At 44.5% G+C, this 20,649-nt stretch overlaps 1 protein-coding gene and 1 long non-coding RNA gene across 6 annotated transcripts in view; one reads left to right on the forward strand and one right to left on the reverse strand.

Moving 5' to 3' along the window:
• Positions 1–2,449: 2,449 nt before the first annotated feature.
• CEP15 (centrosomal protein 15) lies at positions 2,450–19,598 on the reverse strand. Of its 5 annotated transcripts, none has more exons than XM_075549957.1 (5): positions 19,499–19,598; positions 17,951–18,032; positions 16,624–16,747; positions 5,218–5,292; positions 2,450–3,031 (listed from the first exon to the last, which is right to left on the reverse strand). In XM_075549957.1, exons 2-5 carry the CDS (start codon positions 18,001–18,003, stop codon positions 2,900–2,902), a joined length of 384 nt encoding a protein of 127 aa, XP_075406072.1. In that variant the 5' UTR covers positions 18,004–18,032; positions 19,499–19,598; the 3' UTR covers positions 2,450–2,899. The 5 variants fall into 5 exon arrangements, with proteins under 5 accessions (XP_075406072.1, XP_075406076.1, XP_075406077.1 ...); XM_075549961.1 differs by having other exon boundaries at positions 17,951–18,029; positions 19,499–19,592; XM_075549962.1 differs by lacking the exon at positions 19,499–19,598 and adding an exon at positions 19,227–19,388 and having other exon boundaries at positions 17,951–18,029.
• The window catches only part of LOC142448273 (uncharacterized), an 89,560-nt gene continuing 88,152 nt past the window's right edge, over positions 19,242–20,649 (forward strand). The window contains exon 1 of the long non-coding RNA XR_012784516.1: positions 19,242–19,700. This is a non-coding gene — a long non-coding RNA (uncharacterized LOC142448273). The remainder of the gene's footprint in view (positions 19,701–20,649) is intronic.

Genomic DNA, 20,649 nt, shown 5'->3' on the forward strand with positions numbered 1-20,649 from the left:
GACAGGCTTGGGAAACTGGGTCTTGGGGCAACCATTATTTTGAAAATATCAACATATAAAACAAAAACAAATTCACAATTCTCTTTAAGAACAGGAGGTACAATGTTGTACGTGATAACGACACAGAATTATCAAGAAACCTGAGTAGATGACATTTCTTTCCCCATGTCCAACTTCTGGAGCCCTGGTGGTACAGTCAAGGAGCTCTGGTGCCGTTGTGGTCACTAACTGGGCTGCTAACGGCAGGGTCAGCAGTTCAAAACCACCAGGGGCTCCATGGGAGAAAGGTGAGGTTTTCTACTCCAGTAGAGTTACAGCCTTAGAAATCCACGGGGCAGTTCTGCCCTGCCGATAGGGTCACTGTGACTCAGAACCACCTTGACGGCACAGGGTTTGGTACTGTTTGATTTCTACTGATTGTGTACAAAAAGATAGTCTATGAAATGGACTTCTCTCTCGTGAACGGAAAGCAATGTTTGAAAATGCCTCTGTGGGAGCTAAGTCACCATGAGGGATAGAAAATCCTTAATTGGGGTATCCAGGTGTCCCTTTGGGGAAGAAAAAAAACATTATTTAAAAAGGACTCCCACACCACATGGTGCAATCTGTTCCACACAAGGACGAGGGAGAAGAGATCGGAGGGGCAGGCACAAGTCATCTCGGGGAGCCTTTGACTATGAACTCGAAATGGGAAAGTGGGACAACTGGAGTGTGGAAACACCCTCTCTCCCGCCCTAGCCTGTAACCTCCGGGGTAGGGAATGCAGGCTCTTCTTTCGAACTAGTCAGCCAAATGGCTCAGTGGGGAGGGGAAAAGAAAATCCAGCCCAACCTTTTCTGAGATGGAGAGGTTGCCACTCATTTTGTATTTTAATCTGACCTGCTGGTGATTTAATTCACAGATCTCAAAGGAAGTGTGTGCTCAAATATTTGAGGACGTTAACGTATCAACCAAAATTTAATTTTGGAATATGCCTACTTGCTTGACACAATATTTTACCATCTCAACAAATGTTTAGCCTTTTTTATTTTTTCTTTTCTTCCCTCCTCTCCTTGACTAAAGAGAAATAAGTTTCACAGGCTCCATTCACCTTCTTATGTGCATATGCTGGGAAAGACTGGATGTTAAAAAACAAAACATAATAACTTCCTCATGTTCCTTTCTACTACATCTAAATCTGTTTACCAATTCAAAGCATTCTCCTGCTAAATCAACTGGAGGACTAGAAATTAAACCGTAATGTGGTGAGAAGCCAAACACAAACAACAACACAAACCAAACAACCCAGCAATCTATCAATTTACCATCCAGACCAAACACTCCTGAGAAAGGCAAGACGCCGTGTTTGCTATCGCTGCCAGCTTTCATTTGTCTTCCTGTCTCTGTCTTCTTTTCTGAACAGGCCTTTAAGCTGACGCTTTTCATGGCTATCTGACAGCTCTAATATTTGGGGACATTTTGTATTGTGACACTATAGATGAAATTGTCGTCGGACTGACACCCTGTGCTGTTTATGCCTTAATTACAACTGTTAGCACTGCAGAGACGCGTGCTAATCTGCCAGCACGCATCATGAAAACAACGTTATTGTCACCCACCCCGGCACCCACTCCACAGGATACTTTCAAGATGGCAGTTTAAAGGACCTTAGCACAATGGACCTTTCAAGGGAGTTGTTGGTTTAGGCTTTTTAAAAAAAGTTTGTCCTGCTCTCTTCATTTGCTAACCCCAACCAGGTGGTCATTTAAAGTCTATAGCACAGACCCCTTTATTAATGGGGCTTCCAAAAGCTTGTGGGGAAATCCCATTCATCTTTTAATCCCATTTTCCTGTGAATGTTCTGAAGCTCTCTCAGGCGTGTATTCTACATGCATATCATAAAATGTATGTATGTATTAAAAACACCACTGCCACCTAGTTGAGCCGGACTCATGTTGTAGTTGTTAGGTGCTGTGGAATGAGTCCTGACTCACATCGACCCTCTGTACAACAGACAAAACACGGCCGGTTCCTGCACCAACCTTACATCGGTCATTATGTATAGTCTATTGTTGCAGCCGCTGTGTCGATTCATTTGAACTGCGGTCTTGCTATTTCTCATTCGTTTTCCACTTTTCTGCCTCATATCAGCCCCCTGGATGGATTCTCAGGCTCTCCATCGTTATGGGGCGTAAGAGGGGGCGGCAAGTTTAGAGGTGAAAAGATGGGAGGGGCACTATAGGGTTGGCAATCCTTAAAAACCAAATTACAACCCAGTAATCACTTCCAGCTCCAACAGCTATCCGTGCTCACAATCAAATCTAATCCATGCTCAAGCCGGAGCACTTATGAAATGCTGGTCCTTCTTGTCTCTATAACTTCTAGAGACTCCATTATCGATGAGGTACAACGTCCTCTCAGTTTTATTTCCAGAAAAGTATTCTTTTTAGACGGAAACAGCCAAAGGCCGCTATCTTTTCATTTATTAAAAGAAACTATAATAGCAAACATCCATCTTGAGCCCACCCTTTTGCCCCATAATGAAGTCATTGGAAAGTAAAGGTTCCAGAAGAGCTGAAATCAGAAGTGACAGCCAGTAGTCAGTGCAGGTGAGAATGTAAGCGAATTTTCAGTCAACGCACGTGACACTCCATTGGCCGATGTGTTAGAACTACCTACCTTCCGGTAGCATCTCCTCCCCGTCCCCTGGATTAGCAGAAGCTGGACTCGTGAAGGAGCAATCAGCCACTTAGAATGACTCCGTGCTTCCTAGTTGATTCCCTTGTTTCCGTTTGTCACTCTGGACGTCCCAGACCCCTAGGTCAGTATTCAATTCCTAGAGTTGCTGAAATAACCTCCATCTTCTTTTCTATTAAACCTTCCTAAACGGCTTTCTTGATGTAGCAATGTGAACAAATTATCACTGTATTTTCTTTTTAACGGTATTTTCTGCTTCATTTTGATTTTCAACACCAATGGGATGTGGTGCTTTTCCTAAAAGAAACTGTTTCCATTTGGGAATATATTCTTCCACGGATGCCCAGTAATGAGCCTAGGGAAGGAGGGGGGGAGAAACAAAGTTAAAAAACATATATATCAAGGAATTGAGCTTGGTTCTTCATAACAGTTTAAATGTTTATTCACTAAGTGTGCATGTGCATGTACACACACATGCACACACACACACACACACACACACACACCCAGGCACACAGATATATGGAGAATGCACTTCCTCTACAGAACACTTTATGTTAATTTTAGAAAAAATATGGCTACTTACTAGTGTAAAATTTCAAATTTCTCAGTAAAACCAGAAACTGGCCGAGTGACAAGTTTGGGGGTTTTATTGTGATTTTACACGCCCTCTTGTGGCCAACCTGTGATTAATGCCGGCAGTAGGATTTGTAGCTAGACATAATTACACGTTTTTGTTTAGTGTTCCAAATCCTACACCGAAGGATGACCTCTCCTGCAATTATTATAATGCAGTCACGAAACACAAGCGGGTTTCAGAATTTAACATCAAAAGGTCACCCGGGGTGCGATCAGGGAACGATCTAGCTCATGCCTCTGGTTTTGACCCCGGGGAACTGGCCCACTGATCATGCGGGCAAGGATATTAAAATGAAGTGTCAGGTGCCTTCTTGGCGCAGTAGGCAGCGCATCAGTCTCACAATCTAAAATGAAGTGTCTGCTCCATCTTCCAGAAAAACTCCCGATATGGCGAAAATCATGATTGCTCCCCACTTTTGCTTCGTGATAAGGAAATAATATGGCAAACCCTGTGTAAGGCAGAAACTTGCCATGACAGAAAATCCAAATACCGTATATACCTGAGTATAAGCCAAGGTTTTCAGCACATTTTTAATGCAGTTTTGTGATAAAATTAGGTGCCTCGGCTGATATTTGGGTCAGCTTACACTCGAGTATGTTTGCTAGAAGGGTGGGAAGCCTGCAGTCTTTAGAAAGCGGAAGGCTTGTGAGACGGGAAAGACCAGGTGGCCCCATAGAGCTCCGCTTCCCACCAAGTTCACTGTGTCAGTATCATCTAACCACTCTTGATATGCACAGTTTGAAAATTGTGATGCTGTGCTATTGATTGGACTCTAGGAACTTATAGGCTACAGAAGCATATGCCACATCACCCTGTAGAGGGGCTCTCCTGGCTTCTTCAGTTGCCCCCCTGAAGAGGCTAAGCAGACCAAAGGGGCTCAACCCCCGGGGGGCATTTTGCATCAGATGATCACTGTCACCCTCCTCCTGCTGGGACATTCGGCCAAAAAATTAGAATGCAGTCGGAATGCTTACTTATTCATGATGGGCATTAGCAAAGTGCGAGGTTTGGAAGGTGGAAAACGGTGAGCAATGCTACACGTGTGCGCATATGATCTGAGAAATGGCTCAACAGGCTTAAGCTAGAGGTCAGCCTGCCTCGCAAGGATAGCTATGAAAAATACTGGCCAAAACCCAAGGTTGGGAGATTCTCAGCCATTCCAGGCTGGAGTAGCCCCTAGTGTGGGGCCCTGCACACGCCAGTGTTGGGATTGGAGGATTTAACAGAGAAAGGCTTGTACCAAAGTTTCTCCCAATCCTTTCTTTAGTACCCTAGATGCCGCATAATGCTGAGGGGCAAATTCTCAGCCTTCAATTTTGGGTCTCCATGTCCTGGCTTGGGCAGAGAGCAAAGCTGTATCCGGGAAGGTCACTAAAGAGATTAAGCAAACTAGTTCATATGTAGTAAGTTCGAATTCATCACTAACATATTCATATACCAAATATGGTTTATTTTTGCCAGCCATCTTCCCAATCTGTTCTTGAGTCGAGCGAGAGAAAACAGGCAAGAGCCACACTGTGCTGCAGGCTCACAGGCGTTTCTTTGGCATTGGGGAAGTGCTTGGTAAAGGGGCAAGCACTGTGGTTAGGAGCTCTGTCACCTCAAGGTTTAGTGCAGAGGGTCTGCTGTGGTTTCCTCCCAGGTGACGAGGTGAGGGGGACACAGGGCTGTTATCAAATGCAAATCAAAGCAGTTGTCAGTGACCCGCTCTGAATGGCACTGTGGCTATAGAAAGGTCGATCAGACACATCCTAGCCCAGAGAACAAATAAGTCTGGAAAAATACACACGTGTCCAGTCGATTTTGCTCCAAGGACCAGAACTACACATAACCCTGGTTTCATTAAGAAGGTGCTGTGGACAGGACAGAAGCGCTCCTTCTACAGCTGCGGAGATTCTCACCTCAAGGGAGACCACCTCCGGCTGGGGAAATGGGTGACTTCTGGTTTGCAGAGACCTTTCTGCTGCTTCTATATCCTGTAACAGAAGTCAAAGTGTGTGTCCAGAGACATATACAACTGACACCCCAAGCTTCTCTCTCACTTGAACTCTCCTCTGGACAGAGAGCGGGAACTGGGGGAGGAAAGCTGAGCCTCGGTCGATCACCTAGGTTCAAAGTGGAAAGTGCAGGGCTTCGTATTTAGAAACAGACGGGAGTGGTGGCACTTCCACGTTCTGTCTCTTCCCTTTAAATAGCTACTAAAGGCCAGTCATTCTTGCAAAAAGAATTTCCTCGAAAACTGCTCAGAGCATTCCCATGGCTGTGCCATCACATACAGGAGAGGGGGGGAAAGGGATGGAGGGACACACGAGGCGAATATCCAACAATTGAGAAGCCAGATACTCAGACCCACGCTGTACTCACTTGAAGAGTTCTGGTCTCTCCAGACGATCTCAATGGCATGTCCATTACAACTATTCAGAAATTCCAGCTCAAACATCCTACTTCTGCACATCTCCCCAAAAGAAATTCAAGGAGGCACCTCAGTCCTTGACAAGGAAGGACCTTTCCTCTAGACCATCTAGAGTTTAAGAAGTCCATGCCTAAGGTCATTTCAACAGCAAATATTATTGCTGGGCACTAAGTACGTTGTTCAGCCGATGACATTCAAGGGCAGCCAGCCCCATGCTTTCATTTGTAGTTAAACTTTAGACATGTGTGTTTTCTCTTGTGGTCATTCCAGCCCCCACCCCTGCTGCCGGGTGGCTAAATGTGGTAATCCATACCCTGGTAAAGATTTCGCCCCCGGGCATACAGTAAGTGCATGCTCCATAATGCAGGGGGCTGGCAAGCGGTTTCCGAAACAGTGGTGCCTTATTTCAAACCCCCCACCCCGACACGAGTCACCTATGTTGTGCCTGTGGATCCTGCTTGTCAAGTTCACAGAGACCTTTGTCAGAGGCGCATACATTTATTTTCTGTCTCCTTTGAGCTCAGGGAGTTGCTAGGAAAGAGAAAGTTCTCTGCTCCGTGTACGAGCGCTGGAGCAGTCTAAGTACAGGGCTTGTTGGACAGACGGAGGGAGATGGGAAGGGGCGTGGGAGTGGGGTGTGAAGAAGCCAATGCTGAAGAGGAGAAAAGAGAGAGCAGATGGTAGCGGCAGGAGCAAGGAAGGGGTGTGAAATGTAAAAGGGAAAAACAGGAAATTCCCTAAAGGGACTCCCCAAAGTTGCACAACCATGAATGCACCTGCTGTCTGGAAGGAGGCGACTTGAAGGGGGAAAGCATCAATTTGGGGATAAGAAGCCCATCGATTCACGTGGCTGCCCAGTATCAGAAGTGTGTGCCGTGAAGTCTCATGCCAAAGGGCGCTTGAGGCCGATGCCAAAAAAGATACAGAAGCCAAACTGTTCTGTGACTGCATGGAGCTCTTACAAGGCCCTAGGAAAACGGCTCGTTATTATTTTTCCTGAAACCTTTACAAAGCAAACCCAGAACACAAACAGAAGCACCCACAATCTCACTGTGGTAAGAACAACTAGGAAGTAGGTGGCAGGTCTGGGTCCACTAGCACTGTAGACAGCGTCATACGCTGTCTGCCTTGAAAACGGGAACTTCTCTCTCTCCAGAAGACCGGATTTGCAAACATGAGAGCACAGCGAAGGAGGGGCTGTGTGGCAGCGTGCAGCAGGCCGAAGTGGGAAAGTTGACCGCAACTCAGCAGCCTTTCCACGGGGATTATCGCCCCTCCTAAGAACTTCCAGAGCTGAAGTGAAAACTTGCTGGCTTCGATTGTTAATATATATTTTTAAAATTCTGACTCCTACGTCTATTTCCCCATAGCTAGCTCCTCTTTCCTCTCCCTGTGGGCTCTGATTGTGTCATGTGTCCCCTTGTTTTCACCTTTATCCCTCCAAGGTGGCCTTTCTTATCTTTCTCCAACTAACTACTGCGACGGAGGGGTGGCTAACTTGTCTTCACGGTCCTTGCTGCTCAGCCTGGCTAAACACACCTCTTTATTTAACGGTATTACAGCGAGTGCGGTTACATTCATCCAGATATCTAGGTAGAATCCTCTTTAGCCAATGCTTCCCAGCTCCTGCCATCTTAAACCGAAGAGCTCTTTGTGACTGTTCTTCAAGACGCCTTGTTCACCCTTGCCATGTGCTTTCCAGTGCTGCTATCATTGGTGGCTGTTGAGTCCCTTTTGACCCACGGCCACCCGGTGTGTATAGGGATGGCGAGGTCTGTTTGCTGAGGTGCCGCTGCGAGGGTTTAAAGCAACCTTTCCGTTATCTCAACCACGTGCGCTCCCCAAGGTCTCCATGCCAAATGCACTGTCCTCCTTCGTCCTTCCATGCCTTCGACCAGCACTCACAGGGCGTTGACGCACTCTGACTCCAACGCGGACTACATCTTATTCTACTTTGAGCTGCGCCTTACAGGAGACTTACTGAAGAAGTCAGTCTCCATTTTCAATAAGTCTTCCATAGATCAAAACAAGCCTCCGTGCATTTGAATTCCGGTGCTGGTGAAGAATAGTGACAGTCCTGTCAGGGACTGCCAGAAGAGCTGACCTCTGTCTGAGATGAAGGGCAGCCAGAACGCTCCTCGGAAGCCAGGATGGGAGACTCTGTCTCGTGTACTTTGAACTTATCACGAGGAGAGACCAGTCTCTGGATAGGCCATCAACTTGGCATGGCAAAAGGGCAGTGAGAAAGAGGCAGACCCTTGAGCCACGGTGGCTGCCACAATAGGCTGAAACACAATGAACGCCAGGGCGCTTCAGGGCAGGCAGGGTTTCATTCCTTGGTACGTACGTTGCTATGAGTCAGAACTGACTCTATGGTCCCTATCAACAACAACATGACATAGAAGGTGCCCTGGTATGTAGTGGGTTATGTGTTAGGCTACAAGGTTGGTGGTTCAAACCCACTAATTGCTCCTTGGAAGAAAGAGGTGACTTTCTGCAACTTGACCTTGAAGCTATCTCCTAATACCATATACAAACCTTTCCTTTGATCATAAACTGCAGAAGATAAGGATTACATCCCATTCAACCTTTGTCCACCAGACTATCTACTGACGTGCAGGGCAAGTACCGGGAGCTTAAATTTTCAAGAATGAGTACATATTAAGATATGAATTCCCTGAATCAAAAACTTAAAACCCAAACGCTCTGCCATCAAGTCAACAGCAACAGGTAGAGAAAAGGGGGGAAATAGGGAAAGAGAAATGAGACTCCCTGACAGATCTGTCACTGCGCTATTTAATCTTCATGTAGAACAAACAAAGCAATCCCCGAAATCAAAAACAAGATTCGACAAATGAGCTGAGTTGGTGGCATACCCCAGAGAGAGCTTTACCAGGTGTCTGAACAGGCCTAAGGACAAAAAGAATTGTAAAAAAGTATTTTAATGTACCCAAAGCCTGTCAGTAGACAATTAGACATCTCCTCACACAAGGGTCACAAGGAAGGGATGAGTCAGTCAGGGTACAATATAGCACCGATGAAACATACAACTTTCCTCTAGTTCTTTCATGCTCTCTCCCCACCCCACCCCCATCATGACCCTAGTTCTACCTTATAAATCCAGCTGGACCACAGCATGTACGCTGGTACAGATGAGAGCTCTCCACACATGGAATCCAGGACAGACCAACCTTTCAGGAACAATAATGGGAGCAGCAATACCATGAGGGTAGGGGAAAGGTGGGAGGAGAAGGGGGAGAAAGGGGGAGCCAATCACAGTGATTGACATAGATCACCACCACCCCCAGGAGGAAGAACAACAGAAATGTGGGTGAAGGGAGGCAGCAGATGGTGTAAGATATGAAAACAATAATTTATAATTTATCAAGGGGTCACGAGGATTGGAGGGTAGGGGAGGAAAAACAGAGGAGCTGATACCAAGGGCTCAAATAGAGAGTAAATGTTTAGAAAATGATGGCAACATATGTACAAATATGCTTGATACAATTGATATATGGATTTTATAAGAGCTGTAAGAGCCCCCAATACAATGATTCATTTTTTAAAAAGATCATATTCAAGAAAAAGAAGTACCATATTGAAAAGGAAGTTCAATACTCATGCTGGTGCAAGTGCTAGCTGGAACACAGGATAAAGTAAATCACGAGCTCTACGGGGATGGGAAATTCATTGACAACGGAGGCTGCTGGCGTGAGGCAAAGAAGACAGAGGCACAAGATCGGGGATTCTAAGGTAAGAAGCTTGCATCCGCTAAAAGAGCAAAATAAAAAAACTCGGTATCCTGAATTTAAATCGGAAATAACTTGTGCGCACTCTTGACGTGTTCTCCTTAAACCGCAACCACACGGCTGCCGTCGACACTGCTGGAAGGAGCCAGAGATCTCTGACGCGATGGATCATTTCAGGTCTGGGCAGTGAATGTGCACGACTAGCTGGAATCATCTAAATGTGCTAGAAGGAAAACAGACTACCAGAGGCTGTTAGGATCACGTCCAAGACATTCAGGAGCCATCTCGAAGAGGATCTCACTTGGCAAACACGGGACAATCTCAGCAGCCATAAGGGTAAAAATTGCAATGAATCGAGACATTTCAAATCCCAGATATTCAACCTGCGCAGATGCTAGAGCAGCAGTTCTCAACCTGTGGGTCGCGACCCCTTTGGAGGTCTAACGACCCTTTCACAGGGGTTGCCCAATTCATAGCAGTAGCAAAATGACAGTTATGAAGTAGCAACGAAAATAATTTTAGGGTTGGGAGTCACTAACAACATGAGGAACTGTATTAAAGGGTCACGGCATTAGGAAGGTTGAGAAACACTGTGCAAGAGGGACCAACCTATTCTGAAAAGGAAAAAAAAAAAAAGGGAATCGTGTATTTATCATGCCTTTTCCTATGTACTCTATATGTAAATATAATTAAATAATTGAGGGAAATCCCTTTTCATGCAACCAGTTAGCAATCAAATGAGAAGGTATAAGCCCTAGCCCCACTGCTCTTTTGCTGCCCCTGCCCACTGCTCCTGAAGGCCACTCTTTGTGCACCTGTTTTGCCTCTACTTCTAGCCCTTTCTCCCCTGACAGCTGTCCGTTCCTCGCAAGACGGTGTTAGTCAGTCCCCAGTAGCCTTTCTGAGCAGACTGAAACCTGCAGGATGACGCTGTTTATCCTAGAAATGTGCCCAGAAAGAACACGCTCCTTTCCTCGTCAGAGCCTTACCAATCATGTTTTGGTTTTGAGGGAAGACAAGCTTCCTTTTACGTATATTCACAGGAAGTCAGGCCGTGCTTCAAAAACCCATGGTTCGTCGTGATTTTAAATGGCCAGAACAAAATTGCTCCGACCTGCTGTGTTCTCACTGGTCACAATGCACACAGCCTTCTTGCTGTTTGTATCATCTCCCCGTCGAGTTAGTTCTGGCTCACAGGGACCGCAGGGGCCACGGACGGAAACACTGCTCAGTCCTGAACCAGCTAGCATCCACGGCTGCCCGGAGCTGCTGTCGTGGGCTGAGTCAGGTTCAGGCACTCCTGGGTTTTCATGTCGCCAGTAGGTTGGGAATAGTCTTTTCCTTATTTCTTCTCTTAAAAAAACATTCTTTGATATTCTTGCTGCTTTGTTTTGCAGGTGAGCATAGAGAAACTGTATTGCATTCTATGTAAATTTTGTTGGTGTTTTGGTCAATGTACATTAAGTTTGTGAAAAGATTTAAGACAAGGAATAGTCTCAGTCATAATAAAAATATCTACTCGCTTCAAAGTAAGACCCAGTCTCGTCATTTGTGCCTCGAAGGAGCACTCTGGTCATACTTCCCCCCGGGACAAACCCAGTTTGTTCTCTCAGCAGTCCATGGTACTTTCAACCTTCTTCTCAGCACCTCAAATCAAAGGCAACAGACTCGGCTTCATTCTTCCTTAACTAAACACTGTCCAGCTTCCACATGCATGTGAGGCAATTGAAAATACCACGGCTTGAGTCAGGTGCACCTTCACTGTAGTGAAGAAAACGTAATTGGTATGAATCGTCGTAACTCTCATTAGATGATTGGGCAAGATGAGATAAATATGGTATACTATTGGGCAGTGGTTCTCCACCTTCCTAATGCTGTGACCCTTTAATACAGTTCCTCATGTGGTGGTGACCCCCCAAACCATGAAATTATTTTCATTGCTACCTCATAACTGTCATTTTGCTACTGTTTTGAATCAGACGACCCCTGTGAAAGGGTCATTTGACCCCAAAGGGGTTGGGACACACAGGTTGAGAACCACTGCTACAGAGGATGCATACTCATGGATGGGCCATTCCAGTGGGTATAAAAATGACCCATCTCAGAAGCAGGAATCCGATGGCCATTGTGATAGTTTATTGTGCCAACCTGGCCATCAGGAACATGTGGGATGAAATTAATCAGGTCACTTTGATTGGAGGCCAAACAGATAAATGGCTCTGCAAAGCCCGCCCCCATCTCTCTTGCTCTCTGGTGACTGGACCAGCGTGCTGCAGCTTTAGCTAGTTCTCTGCCTCAACCTGTGTGCTACACTAGCGGTGGGCCGAGTCAACATGTGGATTGTGTTGCTAGAGCTAGAGGCTTCCTTGAGACCTGCTTTGCCACTTTGCTCGTGCGTGCATCATTGAGCTTGAGGCTGGTGAATCTTGCCGCCTTGCATTGCTTGAGTTCGAAATCCCATTCAAGCCTGCTCTATAAGCTCCCGTACAGCTGGCTGTTGCTGCCCCACCCTGTGGGCAAACATTGCCTGCTTTGCCTGAGGGAAGACTCTGCTGTCTGCTTCCTTGACCTTGTACTAGAGCCCCCTCCCTGAGTTGAAGGACTTTCAGTATATTACCTTTTTCACAAAAGTGAGTTGAACTGAGCCCTTGGCACTACTGTGTGGACTAATTAGCTGTTATATTCCTTCTTGCAGTATAAACTATATATATTACATATATACATATGTAAACATAAGTGTCCTGGTTCTGTTTCGCTAGAGCAGCGATTCTCAACCTGTGGGTCACAACCTCTTTGGGGGTCAAACAACCCTTTCACAGGGGTCTCCTGATTCATAACAGTAGCAAAATTACAGTTATGAAGTAGCAACGAAAATAATGTTATGGTTGGGGGGTCACCACCACATGAGGACCTGTATTAAAAGGGTCATGGCATTAGGAAGGCGGAGAACCACTGCTCTAGAGGATCCTGCCTAACACAGCCATTAAGAAAAAAGAGTTAAAGAAGAGGCACTAGCCTGCAAGACCCTAAAGTGGCAGAGGCAGCAGAGACCCTAGCACTGAGAAGACAGAATAAAGCTGAGGTCCTTCGGGGAAGAGTCTGACTTAGGGTGGGGTTTCCTTTAGGCATTTAGCACTGCTAAAGGAGTGTTTTGTTTTTTTTTAAACACTTACTAGAGCAGGGCAGAGGCCAAGGAACCTTGTGATTGAGCAGCCAAGAACTAGAGAGACACACCTGCCAGCATGGCGTCAAGAGGCACTGCAGACAAAAGGACTGCATTCTGATTGTTGTCTGATCTTCATTTGATGTAAACTTTTAACTTCCCAAATAGATCTCCATAATGGGGGGGGGGGCACATAATATCTGTTTAAACTTTCTTTGAAATCTCCCATGAAAATGGTTTACATATGTATGCATAGCCCTTGCTAAGTACATTCTCAAGAATTTTATAATTTTATTGCTAATATGTCATTTCTTATATATCAGGGCTGTATACATAATATTGCTCATGGGTTTTTTTGCATTTTTATCCATTAATTTTACTCCACTTAAAATATGTTGTTGTCCGGTGTCATCATGCCGGCGACAACTCATAGTGACCCTATGCACAACAGAATGAAACACTGCTTGTTCCGACTCCACCCTCGACATTGTTACATTTGAGCCCCTGGTTGCAGCCACTATGTCAATCCATCTTGTTGAGTTCTTTCTTCTCTTTTACTACATCAAGTCCTTTTCCAGGGACTGGCCTTTTCTGGCAACATGTCCAAAGTCCGAGAGATGAAGTCTTATCATCCTGGCTTTTGAAAAGTATTCTGACTATGTAACGTCCCAGACAGATTAGTTTGATCTTCTGGCAGGCACAGTACTTTCAATGTTCTTTGCCAAGACCATCATTCAAATGCTGCGACTCTTCTTCGGTTTTCCTTATTTACTGTCCTACCATCGCGTGCTTATGAGGCAACTGAAAATATTTGGCTGGCAGGGGTCAGGCACACCTTAGTGGCATTCTTGCTGTTCAGTCCGTTAACCAGGTCTGTGCAGCTGATCTGTCCAATGCAATGCATTGTTGCATTTCTTGACTGCTGCTTCCTGGACCACTGATTGTTGATCCGAGCACAATGAGATCCCTGATAACTTCAGTGTTGTCTATTGGTGTGGTTGTAAGGATTTTGGTTTTCTTTACACTCTTTCATCATATACTAGTTTTAAAACAACAGGTTTTACCAAGTTATGGAATCATATCATTGGAAAATGTTAGTCTCCTCTCTTCTTTCATTTCTTTTTAACGTTTATTACATTGCTCAAATTCCTAAATAAGGTAAACTAATACACAGTGATCGGGGTCCTAAATAAGGTAAACTAATAGACAGTGACCCATGTGGTAAAGTCCTTCTTACTGTGTTACTGTCTTCAAAGAGAATGAATCCAAGCCTTCGTGGTACTCATTGAAGTGCACTCTGCGCTCCTCAAGCACACATGCTAGATGTGACTTAACCTTTTCTTCCCATGGAACATGAACAGTATTGCCTCGCCTCTGACGCACAGTGACCCATTAGGACAGGGTAGAACTGCCCCTGCAGGTTTCTGAGACTGTAACTCTTTACCTGAATAGAAAGCCTCATCTTTCTCCCTTGGAACTTCTGGTGGTTTCGAGCTGCTGACCGGTTTGGTTAGCAGTTCGATGTATAACCACGATGTCACCAGAGCTCCAATTCATTTTACAGTTTTGGGAAAAGTCGTAAGGGTTACAAAAGTATGCGTGGGGAAGCTTTAGATGAGCAGCTAATCTAATCTAAGCCACCAGAATCTAATCTACCCTTTCGATTAGAAGACTCAGGCAATCTACATGCTTCTTAAAGTCTACCAATGTAAAATCCCATAACCAAACCCTAAGGATTTGACATTCTAAATGACCTTCATGGGCGCTGCTGTGACTGACTGTGGAGTCCACGCACCACAGGGCTGTCAAGGCCCCTGTAGATTGCCACTGAGTCTACTCTGAATTGGTTTTGAAAAAGTACAATTAAAAAAATGTATATAGAGTAATTTGAAGAACATAGAATAAAATCAAGTTTACAAGATCAGGAAGAGATTTCATCCCTTAAAACAAGCACTTTGCCAGGCATGTGGCAGATGCTCAATAAACATTTATTAAAAGAGGAAAAATAAAAATTTTTAGATGGGTGGGATGATATGCAATTCGTGTGTTATATAATCATCTTTACCCTGTCAATTTTTTTACACTGAGAATATATTGTTGATATACTACTGTTACAAAGAAGTCAAAGAGTATGTAAGGAAAAATTTCTACACCAAGCTTGCTTCTCATGAAACTTGTCTAGACATGACAACGACTTCTCCCTCTTGAACCATCTTGCATTTAAATAACCAATGAATGGTCTTTAAACACTCATTGATAAGTTTCTTATATCAAACAGTTATTTTGTTCCAACATTTTCAGTACTGTAAAATTTCTACATATGGCTCAGCTGCTCAGCTTGGTACCCTTGTTCCTATGGCTTTCCAGAAGGCTAATGCCTTCTCAAGGATATTAACAAGGCCTTCATTCCTTTGGTCTTGTGCATCTTCAAAGGACCTAGTAGAAAACCTGCCTTGTTTTTGAACACAGCTTTAGTCTCGCCTCCTTTCCGAGGCTTCTTAGAATATTTTGGCTCACAAAAATTCTGTATCATTTAACTCTTGGCCATATAAGGTCTCATATGACATTTGTGACCATCTTGAGTCATCACCGAAGCCTGTAAGGTCTTTGATATAAAGAAAACTGGTTTATACTTAATTTGTTGGCCCTACTTTCTGCCCAGCGCTAACTCCAAACGCAGGGCCTTCTCGGAGTCCGTTAAATACTTGCTCATTAAAAGGAAGACCCTTGAAAACCAAGTGTCCCTGCCTGTAGACAGCTAGCAGTCAAGTTTCCTAATTTAGTTCTTCTGACTTCCTGTGGCAAATTCCAAATTATCCTATGTATTTCCATTTAAAAATAAATATTGCAAACACCATTGGGCAAGTAAGACATATGGCAATATAGAATGCTTTGGTAGCACTATGACTGTGACTTAAATTACTGTGGATCAAACTGCCAGAAGCTGAGAAGATAACTGAATTTTCCTCTCCTTTATTCTTCAGTGAGGAGAGAACTATATTATGCCTATCGATGAAAATATTTAACAATAAGAAACTGCAAACACCGCTTTATAACTTCAGTAATATAGTCTTACTACCAAATGTTTTAGTCATCGGATCTCTTGGAAGCTTGAATGGAGGCAAACTTTAGGGTTTTAATTATGGATGAAGCCATACAATTCTGGAAGCAAAGTACAGCAAGCAGCCAAAAATGTTACACATATGATTTTACTCCAAATGGGCACATTGGCCAAATGGGGAAGCCCTACAGTCATACATCTGACCACCTCCTCCATCACTTTCAAAAGGGATTTGAGAGAGATTCCCTTATATTGGAATTCTGTGTGTTGATTGTGGCCCCCATAAGCCAATACCAAAAAAAGTCTGCATTTTTATGTTGCTAAATAGGTTAGAGTTGAATCTAAAATCCATTATGGTAACTTCATGGTCTCTTGAGATTGCTCAGTAAATAAAAGGAGAGAATGGGAAGCTTCATTCCCTCTATTTCTTTAACTTCCTACATAAGCCAAAATTGAGACCCACTGCCATTGAGTCAATCCTGACTCATGGCAACCCTGTAGGACAGGGTAGAACTGGCTCCTGTGGGTTTCCGAGACTGTAACCTGTATGGGAGTAGAAAGGCATGCCTTTCTGTTGCAAAGCAGCTGGTGGTTTCGAACAGCGGACTATGCAGTTTCCAGTCCTACGCATAGTCCATTCATCACCAAGGCTCTCGCACAGGTTGATGTTGACATTCCTTCTATAATCATGGATTTTTCTGGCCTATTGAACACATTTGGTCGATGCAGGCATTAGTGGTTTCACTTTGGCAAACCACAGTCCAGATGCTATTCATCCAACTAAGGTGGGCTTGAAAAGATGGATAGTTTCATTGACTTTCTTTATTACTCAGGACAAGAAAATGACGTAAGTCAAAATTGTGAGATTCATTATTTTTGGACAGTTGAGAAAATGTCTACACTAGACTCATGGAAACTTACATTTAGAAGACTAATGTTCCTTTTATAAGCAGCCTCCATTGATTGAAGCTGAGATGCCTTTCCTGTGTGTTGTTCTCCACATTTAGTCTCCATTTGTTGAAGTAATGCTAATCTTTGTGATACTCTGGGGGGGGGGGGGAGAGAAGGGAGTAAAGATTGAACAAAGTTAACAAAACACAAACATTTTATTGCTTGCCTCTTTAAAAGAATAACTTAATTGCTCCTTACTTGAGACCTAACTTTTTTGAAAGCTACTTACCCTGACTTTTATTAGCATATTCCTTTTAAGTCCATGCCTCTGTTTTTTTGTTTTTCAGTTTCTCTGGGCTTTTGAGATGATTTTAGGGTGTTAAAGACATGCCTTAACTTTTGGTGAAAATGCAAGCTGTAATACATATCCCTTTGTACACATACTTATATATACCTCCCCACACATATACATTGATACAACTTGCTATACGAAACCTTCTGCTTAACACTTCAGTACCCCTGAATCTCATGTTACACATTTAGAATTGTGCTAAACTTCCATATGTTTGAAGAAGCAATAAAAAATATTTTTTCTCTTTTTCCAAGAGAATGATGATGGTTGGCTGTGAGTGAGAGGCGGCGTGTATGTGCGCAGACTTATCACAAGGTGAAACAATAATTGAAGAAAGAGGTAAAAAGTTAGATTATTGTCAAACAATTTGTTATGTGTCAAATACTTTAAAAGTTTCTCAGTATTCAAATGCTTGTTCTACAAGCATCCTCTGAAATGATGAACAAAATGGTGAATAAAAAAATGTTATGATTAAAATGTGCCAAGTAGTACATGTTCAGGGAATAATCTCTTCTCACACAATTGTGAAGGCTCTTAAGAGGCAGAATGTCAAATTGGGTTGTTTTTGAGGGTAAAACTAAAACCCGAGGTCTTTGAACACTCATGTTTGTAAGGGGCCATCGTAGAAGGCCAAGGAAGAGGGCCTGGTAATTAATTTTTAAAAATCAAAATAGAAACCACGGGCAGAGGCAGGAAGGAAAGGTTACTAAATAGAAATGCAGGGTGGGCTACGTAAATTGCAAGGCCTGGTTCAAACAGAAAATTGGAAGTGGGAGAGGAGTGGATTTTCCACTGGGGAACAGGGTCAGCTCTGTTCAAGTAGCCACTGTTAATCTTTGCTATTTTTTTCAAGAGACACTAGCATTCCCTTATGACAAAATATACCAACTTAAATGTCAGAAAACGAAAATATTCTGAGGTTTAAATCTTGTGTACACAAAATTTCATTAAGTCAATACCATTTATATAATTAGATTATCTTGGGGGGGGAATCCAAAAACTTACATTTCTTCATGCCTTTTGGACAGGCGAATCTCTCGTGCAAAAAGGGAGGTCATCTTTAATCAAGAGAGTTATAAGCTTTCTGCTAAATAATAAAAACATTTAAAGTTACTTCCACCATGTGTCCTCGGCTTTGCATCATCTGCTAGTTTTCATACCTCAACTCACTGGCTTTCTCTGAAGATAAAATAAAACTTAAGATGTAATCATGTACACAATTAAAGAATGCATTTAAGAACACTTTTATTCTCAAGATACATAGCTCTCTGTATGCCAGATGCATTCCAGAATACTATGAATTAGGTAAATTCATCATATTTCACATCTCACCCTCTTTTCCACACTGTAACCTCAATCAGAATTCAAAACAAATAAGCAGCTGGTACTAAGACTAGTAAACACTTTATTGAATCAACAGAAAGAAAAAAAAATCCACTCGTAAAATTCAACACAGGAAAACCAATCCTTATGCATGTGCACACACACATAGACACAGAAAGGCAAACAAGTATGAGAACCAACTGGAAACTTGTGGTCTTCCCTTTATTGGAAGACTGCCCAGTTCTACCATCTCTCTTGCAAACAGGAAAGTATTTTTCATGTGTAAAGGGTAGGGGGAAACATAATGCACCCCTCCACTTGGTTTTAGCTATTCAGTACTTTCATGTGGAAGTTTAGGAAGTGCAACTTTTGCTGCCGGCTCTACCTTGAGCAAGATCACCTTGGTTGAGAACTCCCAACTGGGTGAATAAATGGAAGTCTAGCACACAGGTTCAAAGGCTCCGAGTCCAGGTGCAAAAGCTGGAGACTGCTCTAAGGGAGGAAGTCATCAAGGTAATCCTTCTTGGAATTATGCATTAGGTTCCTAAATTGTATAAGACCAAACATGACTGTCCAGTGAGTAAGCATTGAATTGCTAACAGCAAGATTGGGGATTCAAACCCATCAGCCCCTGTCTGTGCCGGTGAAGATTTGCAGCCTCTCTATGGGGCCACAGACTGAACTATGCAGAAACTCTCTATGGGGTCACAGCGAATCGGAACCTACAGATGGGGATGGGTTTTTTTTTTTTGGGGGGGGGGTGGGGAATGGGGTTTTATTGGGTGAGTGCGTCTACTAAGTTTTCCGTGCTGGCAGATGCACTTATTCAGCACCGAGGACAGCAACCACCCAAGCCTGCTGCCTACGGTCTATTTACATATGTTTTCTGCAACGGTCGCTTCCAGCCAATGGGCCGAGGCCTTCCTCCCGGTTTCCTATTACTCGGAAGTGGAAGTACCCTGGCCCGCGTCCTGGCAACCCGGGGAAGGGGGTCGGTGATAGCTTTGTCCCCTGTTCTCCCCGCCATCGACGAACGCTTCAGACAAATCCCTCAGGTAAAGTCGGCATTTTGAACCGACATCCAGTGGAATCCGTGCCGGGGTCGTCCGCCCTCCGACCTGCAGTTTAGAACGACACTGAGAAACTTCCCGGAACGCTCCAACTCTTTTCCCTCCACGTCCCCCCGCTGGCGCTGCACTGCCACCCACAGCGGCACCCGCCTCCACTCACCGAGCCCTCCCCAGCGCGCTTCAGAGAGAGCGGCCACGACCGCGCGGGGCCGGAGCCGGGCCGCCACGTAGGCCGGCGTGAGCACGCACCTCCTCTGCCCATGCGCAGCGCGCGATGACGTAGCACGTCGTTATAAAAGGCCGGCGTCCGGCGTGGGCGGCGTGGCGTCGGTCCTCTGAGCCGTGCTTGATTTGAGAAGAAGGTAACTTACACGTACTGTCCTCAGCCTCCCGGGAAAGGCCGTTTGCTGACAGACAACTCAGTTTCAGGGCCCTTTAAAGAGGGACATGCGCATGGTAAAATCAACACCGGTTGACTACAAGCAGAAGTGTCCCAACAGAGCGCTGCGAGAGGGGAAACTGCACGAATGCAGTCCTGAGCGCAGGTTAGCTGTGCGAGCCCAGGGGCCGCTCTGGAGGAAAAGCGTGAGGTTCTCCGCTCCTGTGAAGATTTCCAACCTGGGGACGCTTAGGGAGCTGTTCACTCCCTAGGGTCGCTGTGAGTCCGAATGGACTGGACAGCAGTGTTTAAACGGACCCCTGGTTCAGTCTTCAGCAAGGTCTCTGGAGCGCTTGAGGGCTTTGGGTGTCAATTTCTGTATTTACAGGGATGCTCTCGAGCCCCGACAACACCCTGCGAGAATGGGTACCATTCTTCTCATTTTACAGACGTGGAAAGTTTGGCTGTTGATTTGCCCGCAGTAGTGTAGTGTAGAGCAGAGCAGAGCAGAGCGTTCACTTAGCTTTTCACGGACCCTGGAGCTCACGCTTGTATGTGTTCCTGGCAATAACTTTGTGAAGTACGTGCTACTATCTCATCCTAATTTAGAGAGGAAGAAAGAGAAAGAGGCTCAAGAGGCCAAGATTGTAATCTTCCTGAAAGGTAGTCAGTTGGTAAAGGGCAGAGAATTAGGACTCCAATTCCGGGGTTTAGGGTTGTTTTGGTTTTTTTTCTTAAGAAAATCTGTTAAGTAATTTGTGCCTGCTTCAGGGTGATTCCAGATGATGGTGTTTTTGTAGCTTTGCTTGGAAAGTCTCTTACTGACATACATCCTGAAGTTTTAAGTTTCCTTTCCTTCAATGCTCCTTCGAAGGAGCATTTCTGGAACTCCACTGGTAGAATTCCATCCCCCCCAGCCCACGGACTTTTTA

This window comes from Tenrec ecaudatus, chromosome 5 (assembly GCF_050624435.1).
Source record: "Tenrec ecaudatus isolate mTenEca1 chromosome 5, mTenEca1.hap1, whole genome shotgun sequence".
NCBI classification, from domain to species: Eukaryota; Metazoa; Chordata; class Mammalia; order Afrosoricida; family Tenrecidae; genus Tenrec; species Tenrec ecaudatus.